General features: G+C 33.0%; 1 protein-coding gene across 1 annotated transcript; it reads left to right on the top strand.

Moving 5' to 3' along the window:
* Positions 1-11,893: 11,893 nt before the first annotated feature.
* On the top strand, positions 11,894-19,533 carry LOC133322494 (zinc finger protein on ecdysone puffs). Its single transcript, XM_061531483.1, has 4 exons — positions 11,894-11,918; positions 12,027-12,381; positions 15,810-16,027; positions 17,993-19,533. The coding sequence occupies exons 1-4, from the start codon at positions 11,908-11,910 to the stop codon at positions 19,503-19,505; spliced, it is 2,097 nt and encodes a 698-aa protein (XP_061387467.1). The 5' UTR covers positions 11,894-11,907; the 3' UTR covers positions 19,506-19,533.
* The last annotated feature ends 6,055 nt before the right edge of the window (positions 19,534-25,588 follow it).

Consider the following 25,588-nt stretch of genomic DNA (forward strand, 5'->3'; position numbering starts at 1 on the left):
CACGAAATATTGCCCAGGCTCAGAATATAGAACCGTAGAATGTTTGCCGTCCGACTATACTGCTCCGCTCACTGTTTTTTAATTATTTTTTAAAGAACTACAACAGGCGTGGATCTTTTAAAATTATTTTTTAAAGATCTACAACAGGCATGGATTTGTATACCCTACACAACTATGTTGTCAGGGTATTATAGCTTTGTGCAGCCCCAAGAGTTTGTAACGCCGCGAAACACTGGTCCTAGACCCACCTTTATGTATACCGATCGTCATATCTCGACTAGCTGAGTCGATCTAGACATGTGTGTCCGTCCGTCTATCCATTATAATTTGTAAACACGATACAGGTCACAGTTATGGACCAATCATCACGAAATTTTGCATGTAGTATAGGTTCTGACAAATGAAGACCACTATTGTTTTTGGTAAAGATCGGTTAATATTTAGGGGATGAAATGGACCAAAAACTTTATTTTTGTCTGATTTTCTGGTACCTCCAGAGACCGCAATTATGGCCCAAATATCGCGAAATTTTACATGGAGTAGGGTATCGGGCCAAGGAATGAACATGCCTGTTTTCATAAAGATTGGTCAATATTTAGCGGGTCAAATGGACCCTGACTTTTGTGTGAAAAATTACAAAATTTGTATTCTATGGCGTATGTATTTACTCCTGAAGAACATAGACCCGAGAAGTTGATAGTATATACAAGAGAATTGATACCAGTTATATTGTCGTATATATTCGGATGTAGGAGTTACACTTAAATATTTACAGGTGCTTACGTTTTCAGATATTATTTAGTAACCCATTACCACACAAGAGGGCTGAAATATAGCACTGATCGCTTTGAAATTTTCCATGAGGATCCAAGTATGGTCAAGGACGACGCCTATAATTTTCGGTGATGATCAGATAATAACATTGGGATGAAGTAGGTCGAACACCTATTTTTTTTTGATCTATAAGCCCAACACCACAACACAACTCAGGGAGAAGGGAATCTGGACAAGTAATTGAAGGGCTGTACTGAATATTAGTAATATTCGGAATATATATCAGTGTAAGGAAGAGATGCTGTTGACTTCTAATCAGACAAGAGGGTACAAATATCAGGAAAAATTTCTCAGGCTAGCAAGAAACATCCGCAGAAAGTTAGAGTCCCGTGGTAGTTGGGTGGGGTATCGTATGGTCGGCCCCGTCCGACTATACTGCTCCACTCACTGGTTTTAAATTATTTTTCATGAACCACAAATTGGCGTCTTTTAATTAATTTCAAAGCATAGATTTGTTTTAATTAATTTTTCAGGGCGGGGATTTTTTAAATACATTTTCAAGACGTGGACTCTTTTAAATTAATTTTTCAAGGCGTGAACTTTTTTATAATTAAATTAATTTTTCGATATATTAATTAATTGTTCTATATATTTATTGGACAATTTCTTTATAGATCCATGTTTTGACATATTCCCCATTTTCTACACCTCGGAATCAGGCCTATTTCAGATTTATTGATGTCCTAGCCTAACGTGATAATATTTTTACTTTCTCATATAATTTTTCTTTCAAAACCAGCATTTAAAAATACACTCTACATTTATCTTGGTGAAACTTTCTTTTTAACACCCTATAGATATCTCCCCTTAGGCATATAATTTTAACCCAGCTTCCACTTCATCCCTTTTCCCATAGTGTTTTGATTTTGGTTTTTTATTTTCTCACACAAAATTGGGTTCATTGCCTTTACACTTTTAACAGTGGCATCCCCCACATAAACTGCACCCTCTTCCATTTCGTTAATAACAGAAGACAGAAAATTGCATAGTTCCTGCTTCCATTCCAATTGTGTATAATTACGAATATGTGTTGTTGTCGTCGGTTATGATGATTGAAAGGGCTTCTTATAATTCACCCTTAAAAATAAAAATAATAGTGGTGGTGTTTCACCGATAATATGTATATTCCAATGAAATACAGTGGTTCAAATAACATTTGAAATCAGTTGGATTAGGAGTTATTTTTTTTCGTTCGAGTCTTCTCTTTAATTTGTTTTTGATATGCTTTTTTTAATTAAGGGAAAGCAATAATTTTCAGAATCACTTCTTTTTGTCTCAGAAATTGAACTTAGTTTTTCGAATTACCTGGACTTTAAATTAAATTTTATTATTGAATTCCTCGAAATTTAATTAGCAAATATGGGATTTCCTGTAATTAAAAATAGCTTTAATTTATATTTATGACAAATGAAGTCATACATACCCTTATTAGAATACCTTGACGACCACTGTGCATTAAGGATATTTGCTATTTTGACAACATTTTCTGTCATCCCCTAAGGCAGATCACAGATGTTAGTTCTATTTTTTCAAGTGGATTAAGGGAAAGCTTCGCTACAATTCCATCCCTTATTGACCTTGCAGGTTTTTCATCAGGTTATCCAACAGCATTAGTCAAATTTCAAGTTTCACACTGTTTTGAAAACATCAAAATCACAAGTTAGAAATAATGAAATAAATAATATATATGTTATATGAGGAGATATTTGCTACGCAATAAGAACATTAAAAGGCTAGGGTCGTATGTGAATTTTTCGGGGAGTTAAAAAGTGGTTTCCCTAAGTATTCAAATTTTTGAAAATAACTATTTAGAAAAACTATTAAAAAAAGAAATGAAAAACACATCTATGCACCATTAGAAACGTTCTTTAGTAGAGACATTTAAAATCTTATAATAAATAATTATCAGATATGTTCTAGATTTTGTACAAAATTATCTTCATATGAAATTTTAGTCTTTTATGGAGGACTAGCATTATCCCCGCAACTTCGTTAGCGAATTTGGGAAATACTTAAACATGTATTAATATATTATTTTATTTTCACAGAAAACTGTATATGTCAGAGAAAACAACCCACACATTAATATCGACCATAAATTAAATTTGAGTACCATTTAGTACCAAATTTTATGATTCGAGCTCTAAAGGTTCACCCAAACCCAAATTTGATCAAATTTAGTTCCATTTAGCACATATTATTTCCACAAGTACCCTCCTCAACCATCCAACAAAGCTTCCTGCATACCCCGATCCTACACCCCCACAATGATTCCAAATTCAAATTTCAGGATTCCAACTCTATTGGTTCACCCACAATTTTAATTGTACCAAATTTAGTACATAAATGTACCAATTTCCTAAACTTCATACATACCCAAATCCTACACCCCCACGCTTCACTCACAATTTAAATTGTACCAAATTTAGTACGCATTAGTATAAATTTCTAAAACTTCCTACATATCTCAATCTTACAACTCAACAGCAATCCTGACTCCAAATTTCATGATTCTAACTCTATTGGTTCACATAAAATTAAAATTGTACCAAATTTAGTACACAGTAGTACAAATTTCTAAAACTTCCTACATACCATAAACCTACACCCCACTGTGATCGTAAATCCAAGTTTCAGGATTCCAACTCCATCGGTTCACCCACAATTCAAATTGTACCAAATTTAGTACACAGTAGTACGAATTTCCTCCTTCTTACCCCATTTACAGTGATCGTAAATCCAAGTTTCAGGTTTTCAACTCTATCGCTTCACACACAATTTAAATTGTACCAAATTTAGTACACAGTAGTACGAATTTCCAAAACTTCCTACTTAACCCAAACCAACACCTCCACAGCGACCCTAAATCCAAGTTTCAGGATTCCAACAGTATCGCCTCACTCACAATTTAAATTGTACCAAATTTAGTACGCATTAGTATAAATTTCCAAAATTTCCTACATATCTCAATCTTACTCCTCAATTTCTTAAACTGAATGCTGGCCCTAATCCTACACCCCTAAAATGAATCTGACTCCAAATTTCATTGTTCCCGCTCTATTGGTTCATCCAAAACCAAATTGTACCAATTATAGTACGATTTAGTACTTTTCGTACATTCCAAACTACGTACATATCCCAATCCTACACTCCGACGGTAATGTTAATTTAAAATTTCAAGATTCCAGATCGATTTGTATGTCCAAATTAAAATTGTACCAAATATAGTACCATATAGTACTTTTCGTACACATGAATACACGCGTTCAAACCCATTTCCTTAAATACACTCTATATCTCAACTCTAATTTGCATTCAAAATTTCAAGTTTTTAGCTCTACCCATTCACATGCTACGAAATTGTACCAAAATTAGTACATTTTAGTACTTTCGGATAGTTATAGTTCGAATTTCCAAAAACCCAATCCTACACTCCATTAGCGACCATCAATCCAAATTTCAGTGTTCTAGCTCTATCGGTTCGCCAAATACAAATGGTATTACATTTAGTATTTTTTAGTACCGTTCTAGTACGAATTTCCAAAAACCCAGCCATATCTGTCACCTTTGGACCAAGGGTGACCCTCACCAGGTCCAGATATAGAATATATTTGTGATGTAGTCAAATCGGATACTGCGTTCGTTTGATATTTCAGCAGCATTTGCAACATTTTGTGGGAGAGGTATCAGAGGGAATAGACTGATATTCTCTATCTTTCAACATAAATGGATTCCAAACTGAGTTGGTCCAACGACACATGGTGTCTAGAACCGATAATTCGATTTGGCATATTTTGATTATAACCTAACCTACTATATATATGACCTTAAAAAATGACATTAAAAAATTACCGCCTGGTCTTTCCATCTGCTTTCGAACCTTGGCGACAACATGAACAACCTTTTCTGATTTGAGAACCAGTATTCGTTTTTTTAAATCTTGAAAATTAAAAAAATATAATAATTGAAATATTTCATAGGAAAAACGCTTAAGTATTAAGACTTGAAATTTCTCTCAATTTTGGAGTCATGTTTTCCCACCAGTTTTTCTTTTAATTTTGTGAAAACGAAATACAAAATCTAGACATAAAAAAGAAGAACAATTTTAAAATTCCATGCACATTTACGCTGGTCATAAGAAACCTTAGCTATATGACACCATTTTACTTGCACGGCATCTTCAAATACCATACATTTTCAAGGATATCCGATAAAATCTGATTTGACCTTCACACCATTTCTTCGGACAATTTTTGTTGCTTTTGTTTATTTTTGACTGTACCCTATGCCAAAGAAAAAAATAATAAAAACAAAACAGAAATTGTAATTAAATCTCCTACAAAACGGTATTTCGAACATATTTCCGATTTAGGTAGACAGGGACTACATCACAGCTACCACTTGGAAGGCCAGACAGAATAAACAACAACATACCCCTATATAATGGGTTTTTTGTTTAACACAAAAATAAATATGTACACAGGCAAACATACACACACACACACCCGGACGCCAATTCCTCATAGGCCACTAACCACTCTGTAAGAAGACAGACAGATAAATAAAAAATGTGTATAAGACAATACTCTAAAAAATTACCGATGAAAGAAGGAAGATCCGTTAACACATTTTCGATAATATTTTTCAGTCAAAGACAATTTCACGAACCCATCACGCATCGTGTGGCATTGGGTACCTACCTGTACTAATGTCGAACAATAAGAATTACAGCATCTGCTGACTGACTAGCCAGAGCCGGTTTTTTGCTTTTGTTTTAATTTTCTTTTTCTGTTCTGAGGAAAGAAACTGACCTTTCTTGTGGATGATTTTTGTTTCATGCTGAAAAGAAATTAAAATAAGAAAATGTTAAAAGAAAAAAAAAATACAAAATAGGTTTATAAGAGAAAACAGGCAAACAAAATAAGGAAATACTACTGAGGGCCCAGGTTTGAATATAAGAAAAAAATATATATTTTTCTAAAAATTAAAAACAAAATAATAAACTTGACTTAAGCGAATTTATCTAAACAAAAAAAAAACAACAAAGAACAAAATTTTAATGAAAAGGATTTTTTATGAAAGTTAATCCAAAAAAAGGAATTTATACTGGAACTTAGTAAATCTTTTAAAGGGGAAAATGTTTTCACGTTTTTATTAATGATTATTATTAAATATTATTATCCATTATACCATTAATGTATACGTGGTGTTTTTTGTATGTTGTTGTTTTAATTTAGCTATAATATAAACATAATAAATGTTTGTGTGATGTCTTACAAAAATATTAAAAATAAATAAAAAAATATTGTATTTTATTTCTAGTTAAACAAACAAAAATAAATAAATATTTAGAATAAGAAAATATTTAATACATATTTAAAAATTTAAATTTTTAAATTAAATTGCTATTGGAATTTTATATTGAATTTGCGAAAACTGAAAGAACAACAAAAAATACATAATTTTTGAATTATTGACAAAAAAAGGTTATTTTTTTGGTCTCAACAACATTCATTAATAAATGTATACATCAATTGATATATTTGTTGTTTAATATTAAGCAAAATTATTTAATATAATACAAAATACATATATATATATTTTCAAAATAAATTTTAAATATTTGTAAAATTACAAATAAAATAAAAGTTGTGAATTTTTATTATAAATAATACCAAACAAATGGCACAAGATATACTTAATTTGCAGAAAAATATACAAAAATAAGTATATTTTTGGGAGCATTACTTAAATTTTGATTGAATTGTTGATTGGGAGATTTCTCATTTAATCACAAGTCAAGGCCGAAGTCGAGTTTCTAGTTCAAGTTATTTTTACCATGACCAATATAATATAAAAAAACCAGTGACCGGAGCAGTATAGTCGGGCGGGGCCGACCATACGATACTCTACACAACTACCACGGGACTCTAACTTTCTGCGGATTTTTATTCCGAGCCTGGGCAATATATTTCGTAATATTTGCACCCTCTTGTACGATTAGAGATCAACAGCTCTTCCTTACACTGACATATTTTCCGAATAGTTCTAATATTCGGTACAAGTCCATATTCCATTCCCCGTGGGTTGTGTTGTAATGATCGTTTTATAATTGTGGCCTATATATCGACTCGAAAAAAACACAAAAAATTTAGTTCAGTACACTTTATCCCAAAATTATTAACTGATCATCACCGAAAATTATAGGCGTTGGCCTTGACCATAACTGGAACCTCATGGAACATTTCAAAGCGATCAGCGCTATATTTCCGCCCTGTAGTGTGGTAATGATATCTGAATACGTAAGCACCTGTAACTATTTAAGTGCAACTCCCACATCTGAGTACATACGACAATATAATTGGTATCAATTTAAAGGTCAACCACTCCTCTTGGATATACGGTCAACTTCTCGGGTCTATGTCCTTCAGGGGCAAATATATACGCCATAGAATACAATTTTTTTAATTTTTCACACAAAAAACAGGGTTCATTTAACAAAACAGGCATGCTTATTCTTTAGCCCGATCCCTTTCTCCATGTAAAATTTCGCGACGTTCGGCCATAATTGCGGCCTCTGGAGCGACCAGAAAATATAACCCGATCTTTACCAAAAACAATAGGGGTATTCATTGGCCAGAACCCATCCTACATGCCAAATTTCGTGAAGATTGGTCAATAACTGTGGCCTGTATCGTGTTTACAAATTATAATGGACAGACGGACACACATGTCTAGATCGATTCAGCTAGTCGAGATACGGTATACTTAAAGGTGGGTCTAGGACCAATATATCGCGGCGTTACCAACTCTTGGGGCTGCATAAAGCTATAATACCCTGACAACATAGTTGTGTGGGGTATACAAATCTTATGGGAAAAATACATTGTCTTATTATACATACATATTATATACATAAAACACACTTTACTTGGATATTTTACATTTACCTGAATTTCGTTCCTGGCAAACATATTCTACATACATATGTATGCCAATCACCCACCCCATTGAAAAATATGCTCTTCATCATACCATGGTTCTTCATATTGCTACTATTGCCGGTATATTCTAACTTAATCCATGAAATAGTTGCTCTAATATTTTTATCATTTTTTCTACCTAAATGGTGACACATAAAAATATTAGTTTTTTACTCCAATATTTGACAATTACCTGAATTTTACACATGTATTAAAACACCATGTATGTCAGCCCACCCTTAATTCAATTCATTTGGATTGATCCTCATTAGCCATCAAAGTTTTACAGCCCTTGGAGTTAGCGAATATAGGGGTATATTAACAAAAACACAAATTTTGTATAAATTTGGCGGCAATTTTCTATTGAACTTCCTTTAGTTATCGATATCATGTTCTGTCATCGATTTTGGATTTGCCAACTCTATGAAATACAATGTGTGCGATGTATGCCTTATAATAAAACGTACGGCAGTTGTCAGAAAATCAATGGAAGCTGTACTCATTTTTAATTATTTTTGTTGGCAAAATTACAAATTTGGGGGATTAATAGAAGGATTGTAAAATGCATACATTTATTTTATAATATTATTTAGTTATTTTATGCTCATTTATTCATTTTTTAATAAAAGGTATTCGTATTAAAACACAATTGTTCTGTTCCATTAACTTTATAATAGTAAATCTAGTAAAAGGTAAAAATGTCAAAAAATAATGGAACGAAAATCTAGTAAAAATACCAATCCATCAAAACCAACACAACAGCCAACCAGAAGTTAGTTTTTCTTATTGTGTAGTGCATATTAACCTCAGGCGCTGATGTTATCGTTTCTTTATGGACACGGAAAGATCCAAGATCTATTAATAAGGTCACCAAGTAGCAATCGAAATCGGAAGACAGCTGTTTTTTCTCAAGTCTAATGTCAAAAATTTCAACTTTGTTTACGTTTTCATAATGGAAGTCAATTCACAATAATGCATTTTGACAGCAATCTTGAGAGGCATCGATTATCAGCTGGTTTCCCTGGGTTATTTATAAGCCATGGGAAAGATCTATTCTGTTTATGATTTTTATTGGCAAAATAAAAAAAATCTTATGTAGGGTACGTATTTTTGTTCTGTTCTTTTAAATATAGTAAAATACTATTAGTTTTGTGGGTATCGCAATGGTTTTCGAGTAAAAAGTTGTAAAAAAAATAATAGTTAAGAGATTATTTAAGGTACTGGGGGTAATATATATTGTATTAATAAATTTCCCTAATTTAAACGATAAATCAAACCCATAGTATTTTGACTTTTCTGAGTTTTAATTAGGTGGCGATTCTTTCTATGAAAATGAGTTTATATTTTCTCAACCTTAAGTACAAGAACAAAAAAGTTACCCACAAATGTCAGTATTCTTTGATTTTAAACAAAATTTGAACAGAATTTTTTATTGAGCAAATATTGTTATCAAACTTCAAAACGGAAAGAGGTAAAGTTTAAAGGGCTAAACGTAATGTTCGCGTTGAACTTTTTTTTTAAATAAAATATATTTAACTCCGAAGCGCAGGGCACATCAACTTCAAGCGTTAGTGTTATCGTTTCCTTGTGATTGTTGCATTTTTGATGACACAACTCGACTGATGGCTCAACGCGAACATTCTGCTTAGCCCATGATCCAACAATACAGTAGATATCGGATATAAGCACATCTCATATAAGAAAAAATCGCATATAAGAAAGATCATCACTATTCATTTTCCCATGGCTTAGCCCTTTACTCTTTGACTGTTGTACACAGGTGGTCTGCTCCCGTACTGCAAGTTTCCTTGTACTTTCTAATACGATAAGAAATTTTCCTTTATGATATCGAAAAAATAGTAAAAATTAGTGGATTCTTGCAGTACGGGAACTGACCAAGTATCACTATCACAGGTTCTTTTTTATCGATTAAAGGGTAGGCAGAATAGAATCCAAATTGTTTTCGTATCCCTTTATTAATTTATAGAATTGTATTACTTGCTGAGCATATGCTGACTTCCACATAAAACATGTTTGTTTTTTACTGTCACCGAACGCAAATAAAGAACATTTCCTCCAAAAATGACAGATATACATACTTTTTACATAGTCCCCTTGCCAAACGATTTCACCAAAATACGTCTTAATCTAAGAATGCCAACTCTCTAAAAAATTAAACACTGATTGGCAACACTGACAAATACATCCCTGTCATCTGTATACTAACGCCGTTCACCGCACATCGTGTTGGCGTCTCATTCACAAAAACGCAAAAAATCGAACCGAGATTTGACACTTCACGAGTAATTGTTTGTCGTTCGTCAAGTGAAGTTGTGTTTTCGGGCTGCGCTTCACTCTTTAATTCTCTCAGTAAAATAAGAAATAAGTGACAAAAAAGGAACTAAAGCAGCCATTTTGGGTTTTTTGAAAAAGTGATTTTTTCAAGTTTGCATAAAGTATTAATTTGGAAGAAGTGAATAATTAAGAAAATCTAAACGGTTTACCGGTCATTTTAATTAAAAGGTATGTTTAAAAAAACTAATTTCTTAAAACAATTATGAAAAAATTCATGTTCTTTGTGCGAAAAAAAAATTTGCGAGTGACTCATTTCCTTGTCTTTATGTAGTTGTGTGTGTTTGTGCATGGTGAAATTTAGTTTTTCTTATGTTTTTTTATTTAAAATAATAATTTTCTACAGTAATTTTGTTTGTTATATAATTTAGTTTTGCTAACTAGTAATTTTTTTGCAAAAAAAAAAAAATCGTTGAAATTTTCCTTGTGTATCTATTCATTGAATCACATCGCTCTGCGCCCTGCCTTGCATTCACATTTTTTTTTGTTCTGTCATTGGCTGGCATAACATGTGTAGGCTTGTGGAAAAGAAATGGGGTCGTTAATGGCGGCGTTGCGCATTATATTTTGTGTGTGTATGTAGGTTTATCTGGGGTACAGTACACACAGAGATTTTTTATTAAATGTAAAAACACCTTTGCGCTTAGAGCTGTCTCTTGACCACCTTGTAAATTTTTTAATTAACAACAGTTACTCACACAAGACACAACGTGTATGACTTGTCTTTTCTCATTCTCCTGTTAATATATGAAGGGGGGAAATATACATGAAACCGGCCGGCATATTTATGTATCTGTAACTTTCTTGCATGCACGTCAGCAGCGTGTTTCTCGCCTTCCATTCATTTATGCCAAAATATGAGTGTGTGTGTGGTATACAAGCTCCCGCCATTTTGTTTTTTCCATAAATTTCTATTCGTTTCTCTACCTTTTATTTGTTGTGTGGCTCTTTTGCTGGATTTCCCTTGATATTCTTGCCTGTCAAGTTTTTTTTGTGTCAGTCCCCCATTGCCATCAAATTCAAGAGAATGCCGGTGTTAATGATCTTTTGTTTGCCGCTAACCGGTTCTCTTTACTGCCGCTCTCTCAACCTAACAAAAATATGGGAATTGGAAACAAACTAAAAAACATTTCACCTGACTTCGTGGAAAAAAATGTTACAGAAATTACATTGAATTTAGTAGTAGGTAGACGACAGAAACCACCACCATTTGTGGCATTTTCGAGATTACCAACCCTCATAAAATAGGTACTAACAAAACTAACCACCAACCTACCCTCTTTTTAGTGACTCTTCTTACTTCACTCTTTCTTAAATAACCTTTCTTATCGACACTGTGAACATCAGTTGTTTAGCATCTCTGCTACGGCACACATCAGTTGGCGGGCTCTCTCTTGTCTGTCAATAGCGCGCGCATTACAGTGTTGTATTTTTTGTATTGTAGTTGAAAGAAAAATATTTTAGTGTAGATACAAAAAAAAAGTAAGAAATAAATATTATTTTTTTGTGTAATTTATTTTTTAAGTATAATTTGGCCATATCTCTTTAAGAAAAATCAAAATTTTAATTTGTCTATTTTGTGTGTGTGCGCTTTGTTGTACGCTTTTTTGTTTATTTTCAGCTTTGTGTTTGTAGTAGAAATTTTTGAAACCCCCCATCTCTCATCCCACAATCCATCCAAATTGTCCATAATTTAGTTAAATTATATCCTTGCATTACAAAAAATAAATAAATTATTATGTGTCCCAGGTAGGTTGGCTTTAGCTTTTTGTAGTTTTATGTGTGTGTATTTGTTTTGAGGTTTTTAAATAATTGTGTATTAAATGAAAAATGGTTTTTCTTTTTTTAATATTTTAGCGTTAAAGTAGCCACCAATAACCAAAACAAAAACACAATGGCTTTCCGCAATCAAAATCGTAACAATCGCAACTTTGGCGGTGGTAACAACTACGGTCCCATGGGTGGTAACCGCGGCATGGGCGGTGGCAACAACATGATGTCTCCTTGGGAGAACCAAAATTCCGGTGGCGGCTTTGGTGGCGGTAATATGCGCCAAGGTGGTGGCGGCGGCGGTGGTGGCCAAATGAATGCCCAAGCCATAAATCTGGCCAATAATTTGTTGAACAATTTGTTCCGCAATCAAAATCCACCTTCCCTCTTGGATATGCCACGCGGTGGCAACATGAATCGTGGTGCTCAACGCGCTGGACCGGTATGTATATGATTTCTATTAACATTATGTGTTTTTATTTAATTTAATTTGTTTCTTTATGATATAATTGAAATAGAGAGTAGGGAAAACGCAGAGTATTTTCATTGCAACAACAGCAGCAGCTGCATTTTCCACAATTCTGGCATTGTGTAAAAGCAATAGGGCTGCTACAACAACAACACTTCTGGCAACTCACTGCCCATGATTTTCTTACAAAATACATGTTGGTTGTTTGTTATCCCCTATTTCCGTCACGTAATTGGCGTGTGAAGAGCAGCGTTGACTTGTTTAAAAAACAAAACTGGTATTCTGAGGGATTAGTGATGTGTGTTGTCTACGTGACTTCATTTTCAAATGTCATTGACCTCCCGGCAAAGTCATGTTTTTTATTAATACTTCAAAAGGAATGAGGGCAATGATCTTCACATATACGCTGTGATTTTAACACATTTTAATAGTCAATTCATTTATTCATTTTAATGGTCAATTTTAGTTTTTCCGTTTTTTATATGTACCCCACTAGACCAGCCTTCATTTGCCAACATTCGTCAGTTTTCTGTTCATTCTCTTCACATTGCTCACTCTCTTGCTATAACATTAGGTATGCAACCTCAAATGTTTGTGGTTATATTAGTCACTGAGAATGATGTAAAAATATACGTCATTGGCCGTTTTAAAATGTGGTTAACCACAAAATATCTAACCGGCAGCCTTATGCATACTTATGCTGCTATTCCTCCACAATAGTTAACCACCAAACATTTTAATATATACATACGTGTTCTCATTTCTTTGCTTCGTTCCTTACAGTCAGGAAATGAATTGCATACAAATATTAACTAAGTTGGTAACACTTCCAATGTAACTGACATTTTCTCACAGCAACGACTACAAGTCACAGCTGTTTCTTTCTTTGGCGCCATAGAAATGACATGAATTGTTTTTAATAAAATTAAGTTAAAATTTCTTAAATTTAATGCTATTAGTTAACAGAAAATAAGAATTATGTGCAATTAAACATAAAATAAATCTAAACTAGTTATTATGCTACATTTGTAAGTATTTTGTCACAATTGGCGCCAGTTATTTAGCGCTGCTGCTGCTGTTGCTTTATATATTATAGGAATAATGTTTTAGATTTCGAAATTATATATATATGTATATTACATGTATTTGTTATTATTTTCCTTTTTTGCTATTCACTCCGACCAGTGTTGTGAGTTGTTCTTTTTAAGTTTTCAATGCCTTATTTTATGTTATTTTTAATGTATAAAAAATGAAAATCAAAAGTAATGAAATGATAAAAACCAAACAACAATAATAATAATAATCTCCACAATTTATTAATTTTGTAAACTCCTCTTAACTATTTACCTTACAACTATACCAATTGTTGCCGTTAACCTTTTTTTTAACTATTAAACTAAAATTTACCAACCAACCAAAAAAAGAAAAAAGAAAGTATCAACATTCCCAACAATCAACAAATCAAATTTACTTTCCATTATAATACAATGTGTTATATTTACAACAAATAATATTGTTAATGATAACTTCTATCTTTCTCTCTCTATATATATATTTAGTCTTATTTACTACAAGTACTATTGTATACTACAATTATATTTGATTTTTAGTAATTTAATTGCTACCCAAAATTAATTTTTTTTGTCATACAAAATAAGAAATCAACAACAAATGTTTCTACCAAACCTACTCTACTATAAAATATTGTTATAAAAATAATTGTTTTTTGGAGTATTTCCAACCATTCTAATTAAAAATTTTATTTTATTTTCTCTCTCCCTTTCCATATAAAAATAACCAAAACAAAAATGATATTGATCGTGTGTGTCAAATCAAATGATGATGATGTGTTGTACTAAACATAAATGTCTTGTCACGCACACACATCGGTTTCCGTTCCGTGCCCCTCTTCTTCAAAACACACATGCACATTGCAAATTGATAACTTTGGTCTTTGGATTTGAAAACAAACTGATCGATTGCTACTTCTGCCACACATTCCACCATACCACCACCATCAACTGAACCAACTAACCATACAAAATCTCTGCTGGTCTTCTTCAACATCGGGTGGTAATGCCAATTTGAACCACAAAAACATACAAACGTGTGTAATACTACCATAATGAATGATGATGACATATCATACTGTTTGCTGGATTTGCATTTTCAATGCGTTATTATTTGTAAATAATAATCGTTGTTGTTGTTGTCAATGTCGAAATGAAATTGTAAAACAATTCATGAATCCTTGGTGTTGCGGTGTGTTTAAAATTTAAACAATTTCTATTAATTGTTTGTATTGTTAATATTGTTGTCGTCAACCCCTTTTTTTAAAAAAATGCGCATTTTTACAACAAAAAATATTTTCCTCTTTATTTTTTTGAATAAAAAAATTAAAATTTGTTTAAAAAATGTAACAAAATATTATTTGTGCGCACAACCAACTCCTTTTTTCTCTTTACAACTGTCCTGAATGAAAACAATGAACAACAAAAATTCAAACACACCCAACTCTGGAACTGAATTTAATTTTAATTGTATTCTAACAAAAACTTGAATACAAAATTCGACAATTGCATTGTATTGTAAATGCAACACAACATACGCAATTTAAAAAATGAAAAAAACTGATATCTCTGAAACGATACAAAAATTTCTGGATGCCTTGTGATGATTCCGATACGATACCTTCTTGTATGTGTGTGTGTGTGGTATGTGTGTTCACAAAAATATCGACTGGTGCCAACTCTTCAACATCTCGTTTGTCTGCAACTCTTGATTGTGCAACAAAAAAAACAAAAACCATAAAAACAAACATTGAATGTTTTTTTATTGTGTTTGGGTTTTTCAACAACAACAACAAACAAAAAACAACACCATTTTTTAACTTTGATTTTTTTTTTATTATTTTTAATATTTTTTAACCAATGTTTTGGAAAAAAAATTACACTATAACCAAAAAAACAAATGTGATTGTTGCCACTCCAACAATAACAACTGCAAATGCCTTGAAATATTTCAAAACTCTGATTGCCATGCCACCATCAAATGAAAAAATACGAAATATGTGAAATCATCTTTCTTCCATCCACAAATAATACCCCAAACCACCACGCTTTCTGCAACAAACCAAAAAATGGCCAAAATAATACAAAACAAAATGCGCTATTTGAAAACTGAAAAAATATGTGTATACAAATGGAAACATTACAATTATTGTTATCGTCAAAATAATGTGTTGATTAAAATAATGAATGATGATATTTTTCATAATATCATTTATTTCTTATTTATGAAAATAACTAAATAACAAACTGTGTTTTCAAACAACAAATTTCAATGCGCCACAAAAAAACTTTAAAACAAAAATCAAAAACTATTTTCTTCAAAAACATCAGATGGCCAATCGTGGTGGTGTTGGCGGCAATCGTTTAAACAATCGTCGTGGTCAAGGAACTTTCCAAAACCGAGCTGGTGCTGGTGCTAAATCAGCCGCAAAGCCCGGCGCTGGCGGCATTCGTAAGCAGAATGCTTTCGATCGTGCAAAGAAACTTTTGGCTAAAAATGCCAACAATAAAAAGAAGGATACCGCTTCTGGCGATAAGAAAACTGAGAGGTAAGCCCATAAACAAAAACTCAAGAATATTTTCAAAAAACCACAAAACCAAAAACAAAATCTTCAAAACACTTGATAATTTTTCAAATATTTTTCTTATATGGAAAATATTGTGTTGTTTATAGCAAAAAATTGTTTACCATTTTTTATATGTAACATATAAATATACATAATTAGTTTCGTTATTTATTTCCTTTAAAAAATACAAATATTTCTTAAGACAACTATTAGGATTTTTGTGGTTAAACAAACAAAACTAGGCGGCGGGTTTGAAAACAACACAAGGAAGTTTATGCAGCAGCCAAATTGCACCCTAACCAAGCACATCAAGAAAGAGTCCTTCGTGTCTCTTTGTGTTGGCAGCGGTGTGTTAGTTGTTGTTGTTTGTGTTTGTTCTTCTTCTGGTGTTTTTTTTTTTCTTTTAGGTATCACAAATGGGGTTTCTTCTAAAGGGCGGGTTTTTCTATTTAGTTTTAATTCCATCGTATTTACCTATTCTCCTTCTTTTTGCTCTCTGTATTTTTATTTTATTCTCGTTCATTTTATTTCTAAGTTTCATAGTATTATTTAATATTTTCATATATCCTTTATATTATTTGTATTTTGAGATCTTGAAGAAATTTCTTTTTTCAGATTTCAATGTATTTTTATTATGGGGTTTTATTTTTTAATTTGCTTTTATTATAATAATACCAACTATTAAAAGTTTGAAATATTGCCTACAGATCTGAGTCCTGAAATATTTTTTTTGAAAACGTCATTACTTCTTTTAAGTAATTAGTGTGAAGAGAGACTTGTCGTATTTTCCCACTTTGTTTCTTGATCGGGGTTTTTCTCAAATATTTTAGATGATATTTCCACATTCATCTTAATTACAAATCCATAGGTCCCGAATTATTTTCAAAATTCATCAATACTTTATGAGTATTGTCATGGAAATTTTGCATTTTGTCTTCATATTATATGATATTATTTCCAATTACTAACCACTTTATTTACATTATAATATACATATGTGGATGTATTTGCCTTGCTTCAAATTAGTCGCATTCATTGACATTATTTAATTTAAAATTAAAATTAATGAAACTCTTACGCTCTGTAATCATGATTCAACGAGCTACATTACTACTAAATGTGACCCGTTCATACGTTTTTTTCTTCCCACAGAAGAATTGAAGGTTGGCAACTCTTTCATTAAGTCATTTGACATTATCATGTAAAACGGCATATACATTAGAACTTTTTACCGGGTTAACCTACTTTTTGAGGATTTATTTGACATATATGCAAAGGAATTGACAAATGAAACCCACTGGGTTAACGGATTTCGTTAAATGTAAACGCACTATAACAGCTGCTTTCTCAGACATCAGTTCTCAGCTGATTGAGATAAACCTTTTTTGCGCCAAAATCACTTCTATTGTAAATTTGTGTTGAAAAACACAAAGTTAATCAATTTATTTAACAAATTCTATAAAATTGTATTCTAAGTCATATAGTCTTGATATAGCAGCAACATCATGCAGGACAATATTTCAAACTTTTAACAGTTACAAAACTTACAGCCGTAAATATATTTCAATTCCATTGTTCATCAATTTAAAAAATGAAATTAACTTTATTGATTTTTCAATTCACATTATCTTAAACCCCCACCGTTAATATAATTATTCATAATATGTATAATTTTCCATTATGTTTTATTACATTTACTTTTTTATTTCGTCTCAACATACATTCGCTTGCGCCTTATTGTATATCCCCCCTGCCCCACTCATCTCTATATTCTATCCTCTAATTCAGAAGAATTGCTGTGCAAACCTCATCAATTCCATTTAATTTATTAAAATAACAAATAACTAATTTCAATTTTGCCTTTGTTTCTTTCTCTCTTTAATTTTTCTCAACACGACATTATTGTGTATGGGAAAAATCGTCCATCCTCGTATTTTCATCAAACAGCAAAGAGTCACCCTACGCCAATGTACCCAACGACATGTTCTACTGTCACCTGTGCAAGAAACACATGTGGGATGCCAACTCATTTGAAAATCACATCAAGGGTCGCACTCACTTGATGATGCGCGAAGGTATTGAGGAAAGCTACCGCCTAAAGGCCAACATGATCCGCCAAGAGGCCAAGATTGCCGAACAATTGAAGTCCATTGAATTGGATCGCTTGAAGCGTATGGGCAAGAGCAAGCAACGCCAATTGGACTACTGTACCATGTGCGACTTGAACTTCCATGGCCACATCTCGGCCCATCGTAAATCCGAGGGTCATTTGCAATTGAAAAAATTCTTGCATCCCAAGTGTACCGAATGTAACAAGGAATTCGCCACTCGCATTGATTATGACTCTCACTTGCTGTCCGCTGATCACTTGATCAAGGCCGCCGAAAAGAACACCAAGGTTGGTGAACGCAAGCGTCAAACCTTGCCCATCCTCACCGAGGAGGAGGAATTGAAGGATGTCCGCCCACCCACCAAGAAGAAGAAGAAGGCCGCCGCCAAGAAGACTGAAACTGCCGAAGGCGGTGAAGCCAAGAAGGAAGGCGAAGAAGACGCTGAAGGTGAAGAAGCCGAGGGTGAGGAAGCGGAAAAGAAGGAAGGCGAAGAAGGTGCCGATGAGACCAAGGAGGGTGAGGAACTCAACGAGACCCAAGAAGGCGAAGAGGAAATCGCTTTGCCCGTCGATCCCGAGGATTGCATCTTGGATTTCAATGAGGGTGATGAAATTCCCACTGAGGTCGACAACCGTCTGCCCAAATACAACTGGACACGTCCAGTGGGTGCCGCCCTCATCACCAAACTCGAATGCTTCGAGTGCTCATTGTGCGGTAAATTCTTCGACACCGAGAAGACCGTTGAAGTGCACTCCCGCACTGTTACCCATCACCGCAACTTCTTGAAGTTCATCAACGAGAAGGCCAGCGACACCAAGATCGCCCAAAAACGCGCTGCTGCCGCCATTGAAGAGAGCGAACGCAAGAAGCGCAAGATCGAAGAAGCCGAGGCCGCCGCCAACGGTGAGACCACCGAAAAGACCGAAGAAGAAGGTGAAGGTGGTGAAGCCGCCGAAGGTGCTGAGGGTGAATTGTACGATCCCTCAGAGGCCACTGGCGATGATGAAGACGTTGAAATGAACGAAAATGGTGAAGGTGAAGAAGGCGGTGATGGTGAAGAAAACGGCGAAGAAATGGAAGCCCAAGAGGAAGAGGCCCAAGAAGAAGAGGGCGGCGAACAGGAAGCCGAAGCTGAACCCGAGCCAGAGCCCACACCTGAACCAGTCAAAGAAGCCGCCAAGACCCCCGCCAAAACTCCCGCCAAGACATCTGCTCCCTCCACACCAGCCGCTGCCAGTGAAGCCTCACCCGCCAAGAAAGCCACACCCGCCGCAGCACGTGGTGCAGCTGCCGCTGGCGCTAAGGGTACGCCGCGTAATCGTGGCCGTGGACGCTACAACCGTTATTAAGGAGGTGTGACACCAACACCCCCAACCCCAACACACACATATATTATATATAAATTAAAGTACATAACCATAGAATAAAGAAAACAAAAGAAAAAACTTTCCCTTGGGCCATTGAAAAGGTCTTGGTGAAAGTGTGTATTTGACGCGAATATTTATATTCAGCAACTATATGATTTTCATAAAATTTTGTCATTACCATTAACGTTTTGCAAAATATATCTATACATATAAATATAACTTATATCTACAATATAATTATTACTGTCCTACCCCGAGAACCTACTACTAACCAAACAACCAACCAAAAAGATCCGGACAACGGCACTCCATGCAGAAAAGGAATACCAATCCTTGCAATAAGATGTAATGTAACAACAAGTAGGAAGAGAGAGTGTCGTCAAACAGTAGAATTTTATTGATTTCTGTAATTACTTATGTTGTATTACGCTACGGCACGGGAGCCCATTTTTAATGGACTATCTCGATTTTAATGGATAAACAAAATTTGCTAGACCCCCCTCTTTTTTTACCTATACACATAATATGCAAATTATACTAAAAACACACACAAGAAAAAGAAAACCCAAGAAAAACAAATGAGAGAACAAAAATCAACCCTATTAGATAATGAATAGAGAAGATCTAAAATTATAATGATAATATTAATAAAAAACAAACAACAAACATTAAAAACAAACAAAATCCTTGTATTACATTTTATTCAATAGCATCTTACCACCTGCGTTTGGGGGTTATTAAACGATTTTGCTTAACTATTATAAGAGGTGGTATATCATTAGCTACGCTCATGATTTTTTTAAGATTACCATTTCTTTTTATGTTGAGAGGACATTCATCTGTGATAACAATGAACCGATCCTCTATTTCCAAGACGCAAAGAAACACACAATTTCTATGAAATAGATTATGATTATAATTTTTACAACTTTGGGAAGAGTGGAAAACATAAAACAAAATAGAAAGAAATAAATCCAGAAAATTAAGCAAAGTAAAATATGTATCCCCTATCTACAACATTCTTTCTTTGCAACAATCATTCAAAGTGATGTCATAAAAGAAAGCACATCATTATAGTCTGGAAATTCAGCTATAGATTTATGTGAACCAGAGAAAACTCGTACAGAAGAAATCGAAAAATTAACAAATAAAAATATATACCAATGTAAGTATATAGAAAAAAAATTAACTAAATGTGTTTTTATTTAATCAGGGTTTATAATGGGTGAGGAATAAAATAACTTCTAAGAAATTTCAATTGACGTTATTTTGAATTTTAAATACTTTTTCAAAGAGCACGACTTTTTTGAAAAATGTTTTTTTTTTTTCAATGGTTGGGCATATTTAAAAGAACTCTTTTTTTAAGAAACTTTTAGTAGTCATGGATTTTTTAAATAATTTTTTCAAAGATTCATAATAGCAGGCGCATGGATTTTTTAAAGAATATTTTTTAACGACCATATTTTTAAAACATTTAACTTTCAGTGTCTTTGTTGAGCGTACTTGAGAACATTATTTGACCAAATTTAAAATTCTTTTTCAATGGGCGCGAATGTTTTTTCAATGAATGGGGATTTTTTAAGAACCTTCAATAGTCGTGGATTTTTTAAGGATTTTTTAACTCGTCGAAATATTCATTTCCGACCCTATAAAGTATATATATTCTTGATCCGAATAAAATTCTAAGACGATCTAGCCCTTCCGTCCGTCCGTCTGTTGTAATCACGCTATCTTCTGAAGGAATTGAGATAGGGTGCTGTCTTTTGTCTGCAGGCAGTTCAAGTTCGAAGATGGGATATATCGGTCCACGTTTAGGCATAGATTCCATATAACTTTACCCCCAATTTTCGATATTTTGGGGTTCTTGAGCGCGTTTTCAACCGAATACGCTGAAATTTGGTACATTGGGTTATTATTGGGTACTAAATGTCTCCACAAAAAATTATAAATATAGGTCCACTTTCTGGTAGCCCTCATATAACGGTACCTCCTAATTTTCAGTATTGTTGAGGTTTTGATCGCATTTTTCCACCGAATTGACTGTAATTTAGTATTTTGAGTTCTTAATAGGCACCAAATCTCTCCACAAAAAATTATAAATATAGGTCAATTTTTTCGGATAACCCCCTATATAAGGGTACCCCCAATTTTCGGCATTGTGGGGTTCTTTAAATCTGGGGTGGGGTTCTTCAAATCTCCCCACCAAAAATTGTTAATATTCGCCCCCTTTTTGGGGTCGTCCCCATATAACCCCCCTTTTCTGTTTGGGTTTGGTTCTAAGACTCTGTTGTAATCATTTCATCTGCGGAAGATACATAAAAAACTAGAACATAAGGTTCGATAATTAACCTTATACACATATGAACTAACCCGCATTTAGACCGATATTCCCCATGTTCGAACTTGAACTAATTTTGGAAGAAATAATAAGATGGGCAATGTTTGGATGAAATCATAATTTTTAAAACAAATTTGGTCCAAAGAAACATGGACCGATTATGGTTCTAAATATTGGTGCTAGAAACCAATATTTATTGGTGCTAGAAACCAATATTTAGAACCATAATCGAGTTGTAGAAATGTCGGTATAGGTTAAATTTCTGGTATGTTCCCTATATTTTTATTTCATAGAGGGTATCTATGATAGAGGGTATCCAAAGTTCGACACAGCCAAACATAACCCTTTTTCACTTGTTTAACAAAATAATTTGTAGAGAACCATCAATAGGCGGGGATCTTGAACGAATATTTTTAAACGACCATATTTTTAAAGCATTTAAGTTCCAGTAAAATATTGGGACCCACCAAATTTGTTAAGCGTAAGTGAAAAAAAAAGTTTGTCAAATTTGTAACACATATTTATTATTTATTTATAGAAAAAATAATAAATACAAACCATAATTTTGTTTTCTTAACTTTTAACATTTTCTTTTCTTAGCACTAATACTCGTTTTGCTCTATTCATACGAAATACAGATGTTTGTGGTGTTTCAACGGGAGAAGCCAGCCTTGAAGGAGAAAAACTTAAGCAATAAAATATATAAATTGTGCTGTTTTAAAAAATATATGGGAAATTACAAAAATCTTTTAAATTCCTTGAAGCTGAGGTTTGCAAGGTTATAACTCGCGAAATATGAACATATTGCATAAAATTTAAATTCATTTCTATAAAATGAAGTGTTCTTGTCAAAATCCTAAAATATTGGTAATAAATAATAAGTTTGGTGGAAGCTGTGATGGTGGTAATGTAAAAAAATGGGTGAAAATGTGTTGAAGCCAACGAGTTTTTTTGTGTTCGTTCCCGATTTGTGGCTAAACTACACAACGCACGCACATGTGATCAGTGACTAAGTTGCAGAATACCCCATGGACAATATGGTTCTAATGTATGGTTTTTCGATATAATCACTGCATCCACCCAAAATGGATGCTGGCATTTTGAAGCCGTATTTTCGGTGTTTTTTGAATTTTTCTTATAATTAGGATGCGCATCCAGATAATAGAATAAACTAATTATAGGATTGTAGAACTCGTGATTCTGCTTCGTTTAGTGTATATCTCATGAATGTGCTCACTGTAGCTTCTTTGCAATTGGGTTCCAAAGACGAAAATTTGGTGCGTAAATTTTTATAAAAAACATATTTTTTGAGTCTAAAATTAAGAAAGTCCTTTCAAATTCCGTGGAACCCCGCGTGATTTTAGTTTTTTTACGTGCCGGATCTAATGAGCCCATCCATGTTCAATTCCGTCCAATAAAACGGCGGATATAGGTACCTTGAATGTGGGAAAAACTGCAAAAACTTATTTTGACAAATTCGCGTAAATAATCGCGGTTTTCTTCGAATTAATTTTACGTGCATTTATGCTTGTATTGTCAAATTCGCGAATCTGTGTTGAAATAGGTCAAAAATACATCGGTACGCGAATAATATGCGTATTTTATCCAAAATTGATTGTGGAGGCACATCCGCGGTTCTTAACCGATCCTTCTAAAATAGGTGTCCTTTTGCGTATTTTCATAGGAGATTACTAAAATCGGATGCGCATAAAAATCGTATGCACGTTGCGTGATTTTTAGCCATTTTTAGGGTTTTTGCATAGTAAAGTGCATCGAGTGGCACACTTCGACCGCTAAATTAAACATCGAAAAATTAATAATTATTGAAATACATTGATTCGGTTTATACGAAAATCACATGCGCATCAACTGATTTCAACTAATTCGCGAATTGCAAGCTTTTCAATATTGATCATTTTTATGTATTGTAAGTGCAATATATTTAGCCATTAATGACGTCGAAACTCTTATCAGATGAATCTGCCGATATTTAACAACCATCTAAAAGAATTTGCAGAAGAAAGCGTCGTATATTTTAGAAGATTAAAGCAAAACCGTATCCTCTTAGCAAAACTGAAAAATCGAAAATTCAAAAAAAAAATTTTGTGTTAATGCAAAAATTAATTTATTTTATTTTTATCTTCATGTTTCTATTTGTTTTTCGCGACTATTAAACCGTATTTCAGTGTGATTTGACTAGTATGCAAAGAAAACAATGGTGTTTAAGCATTTGTAAAGAAATTCGCGAATTACAACGAATATGAATCCATTTAATTTATATTTGAAATACAAGATTTAAAACCGCTATAACTTTTGTGCGCAGCATCCGATTTTGTGAACGCGAACAGATTTCGAATCAGCATATTTTTCTTAACCTATGTACCAAAAATCATGAATGTGCTCGCAAAAAATTTTTCAAATTTTTTTTAATGGAATTTTAAAAGAATTTTGTAATTTCCCATATATTTATTTATAAAAAATAGGTATTACAAAAAATAAATGTAAAAAAACTATTTGCTAATTTCTATTTTTGTTACACACTAACACTAATACACAAATAACAATTAAATTTTGTGCTTCATTTTTTTATTAATATAATAATTTTTGGTTTCAATTTCAAAAATACAATACCCAATTTCTTGTAACAAATAAAGCAGTATCTCATGTATCTGACTTATTTATGTAAATTGTAGTAATATAAAAATGTATATTTAACATATGTGCGTTCGTATACAATGTCTGTAATGTGTATACTTATTTGTATTACTTCCTCATATACATATCTCATTTTGATATACAATTTGCTTTCCAACTCCTTGTAATCAGTAACATGATTATTGTGAATTGTGATCATCGTATTCATTTTTTGTTGTAAATATGCCCATAATTATTTATGTTTATGAATGTATGTGTGTGTGCAATGTGTAGTATATGTGTATGTCTTTGTTATATGCCTGTGTAGATGTTATTTACAATGATGTGATTATGTGTCCTTATCATTATGGTGTATCCAGTTAAATATTCGAAAAACGAAACAAACTAAATTATAGGTCTAGTAGCACAGTCATTTCAAAACAATATTCCAATTACAACACTCTTCAGTATTTTTTTCTTTTTTTTTGTTGGGAAAGCAAAAAAAAGCCAGATATGTCCTTGGGAAACGGTAAATCACACAATTAAAAAAGATACAATGAAACCCAAGACGCGCAGTTCAAAAAGTAAAGAAAAAAAATTACAAAATATTTTTAAATGTGATCCAAAAGAAATATAATTTTTTTAAGGACCAACCTGGATTAAAAAAATGTATATTTTTAATAGGTCGACAGGCGTCGATTTTGAAAAAAATATTGTTCAAAGGATTAACGAATGCGTATGTTCAACAAAATGTTTGTAAAGACCACCAGAAAATATTTCAAAGGGTCCACATTCCTCAATTAAAACAAAATATTTTGGAACTGGATTGAAAAAATCTAAGGATCGACAAAACAGTGTAATTTTTTTAAATGAACCAAAAATGTTCACTTTTTTTAAAAAAAGGGTCCTTTAAAAGATTAGTTTTTCTAAGATCCCACCAAATATTTTTTTCCGCCCGCAATGGGCGTGGATCAGTAGCCTTGAGTTAAAAAAATACATTTTTCAAGAAATTACAATTATTTTAAAGATAATTTTTTGATTTATCATAAATAGTATATTTATCGAGGACCGCCAATAGGCTTGGATTTGTTTG

The sequence above is a fragment of the Musca vetustissima genome, unplaced genomic scaffold, assembly GCF_032173495.1.
Source record: "Musca vetustissima isolate MV318-11 ecotype Yass unplaced genomic scaffold, APGP_CSIRO_Mvet_v1 utg451, whole genome shotgun sequence".
Classification (NCBI taxonomy): Eukaryota; Metazoa; Arthropoda; class Insecta; order Diptera; family Muscidae; genus Musca; species Musca vetustissima.

What these genes read in the sequence shown, in the direction of transcription:
- LOC133322494 (XM_061531483.1), top strand. An exon ending in GTGCTCAACGCGCTGGACCG is followed by an intron (nt 12,382 to 15,809) that starts GTATGTATATGA and finishes CAAAAACATCAG; the next exon opens with ATGGCCAATCGTGGTGGTGT. An exon ending in GGCGATAAGAAAACTGAGAG is followed by an intron (nt 16,028 to 17,992) that starts GTAAGCCCATAA and finishes TTCATCAAACAG; the next exon opens with CAAAGAGTCACCCTACGCCA.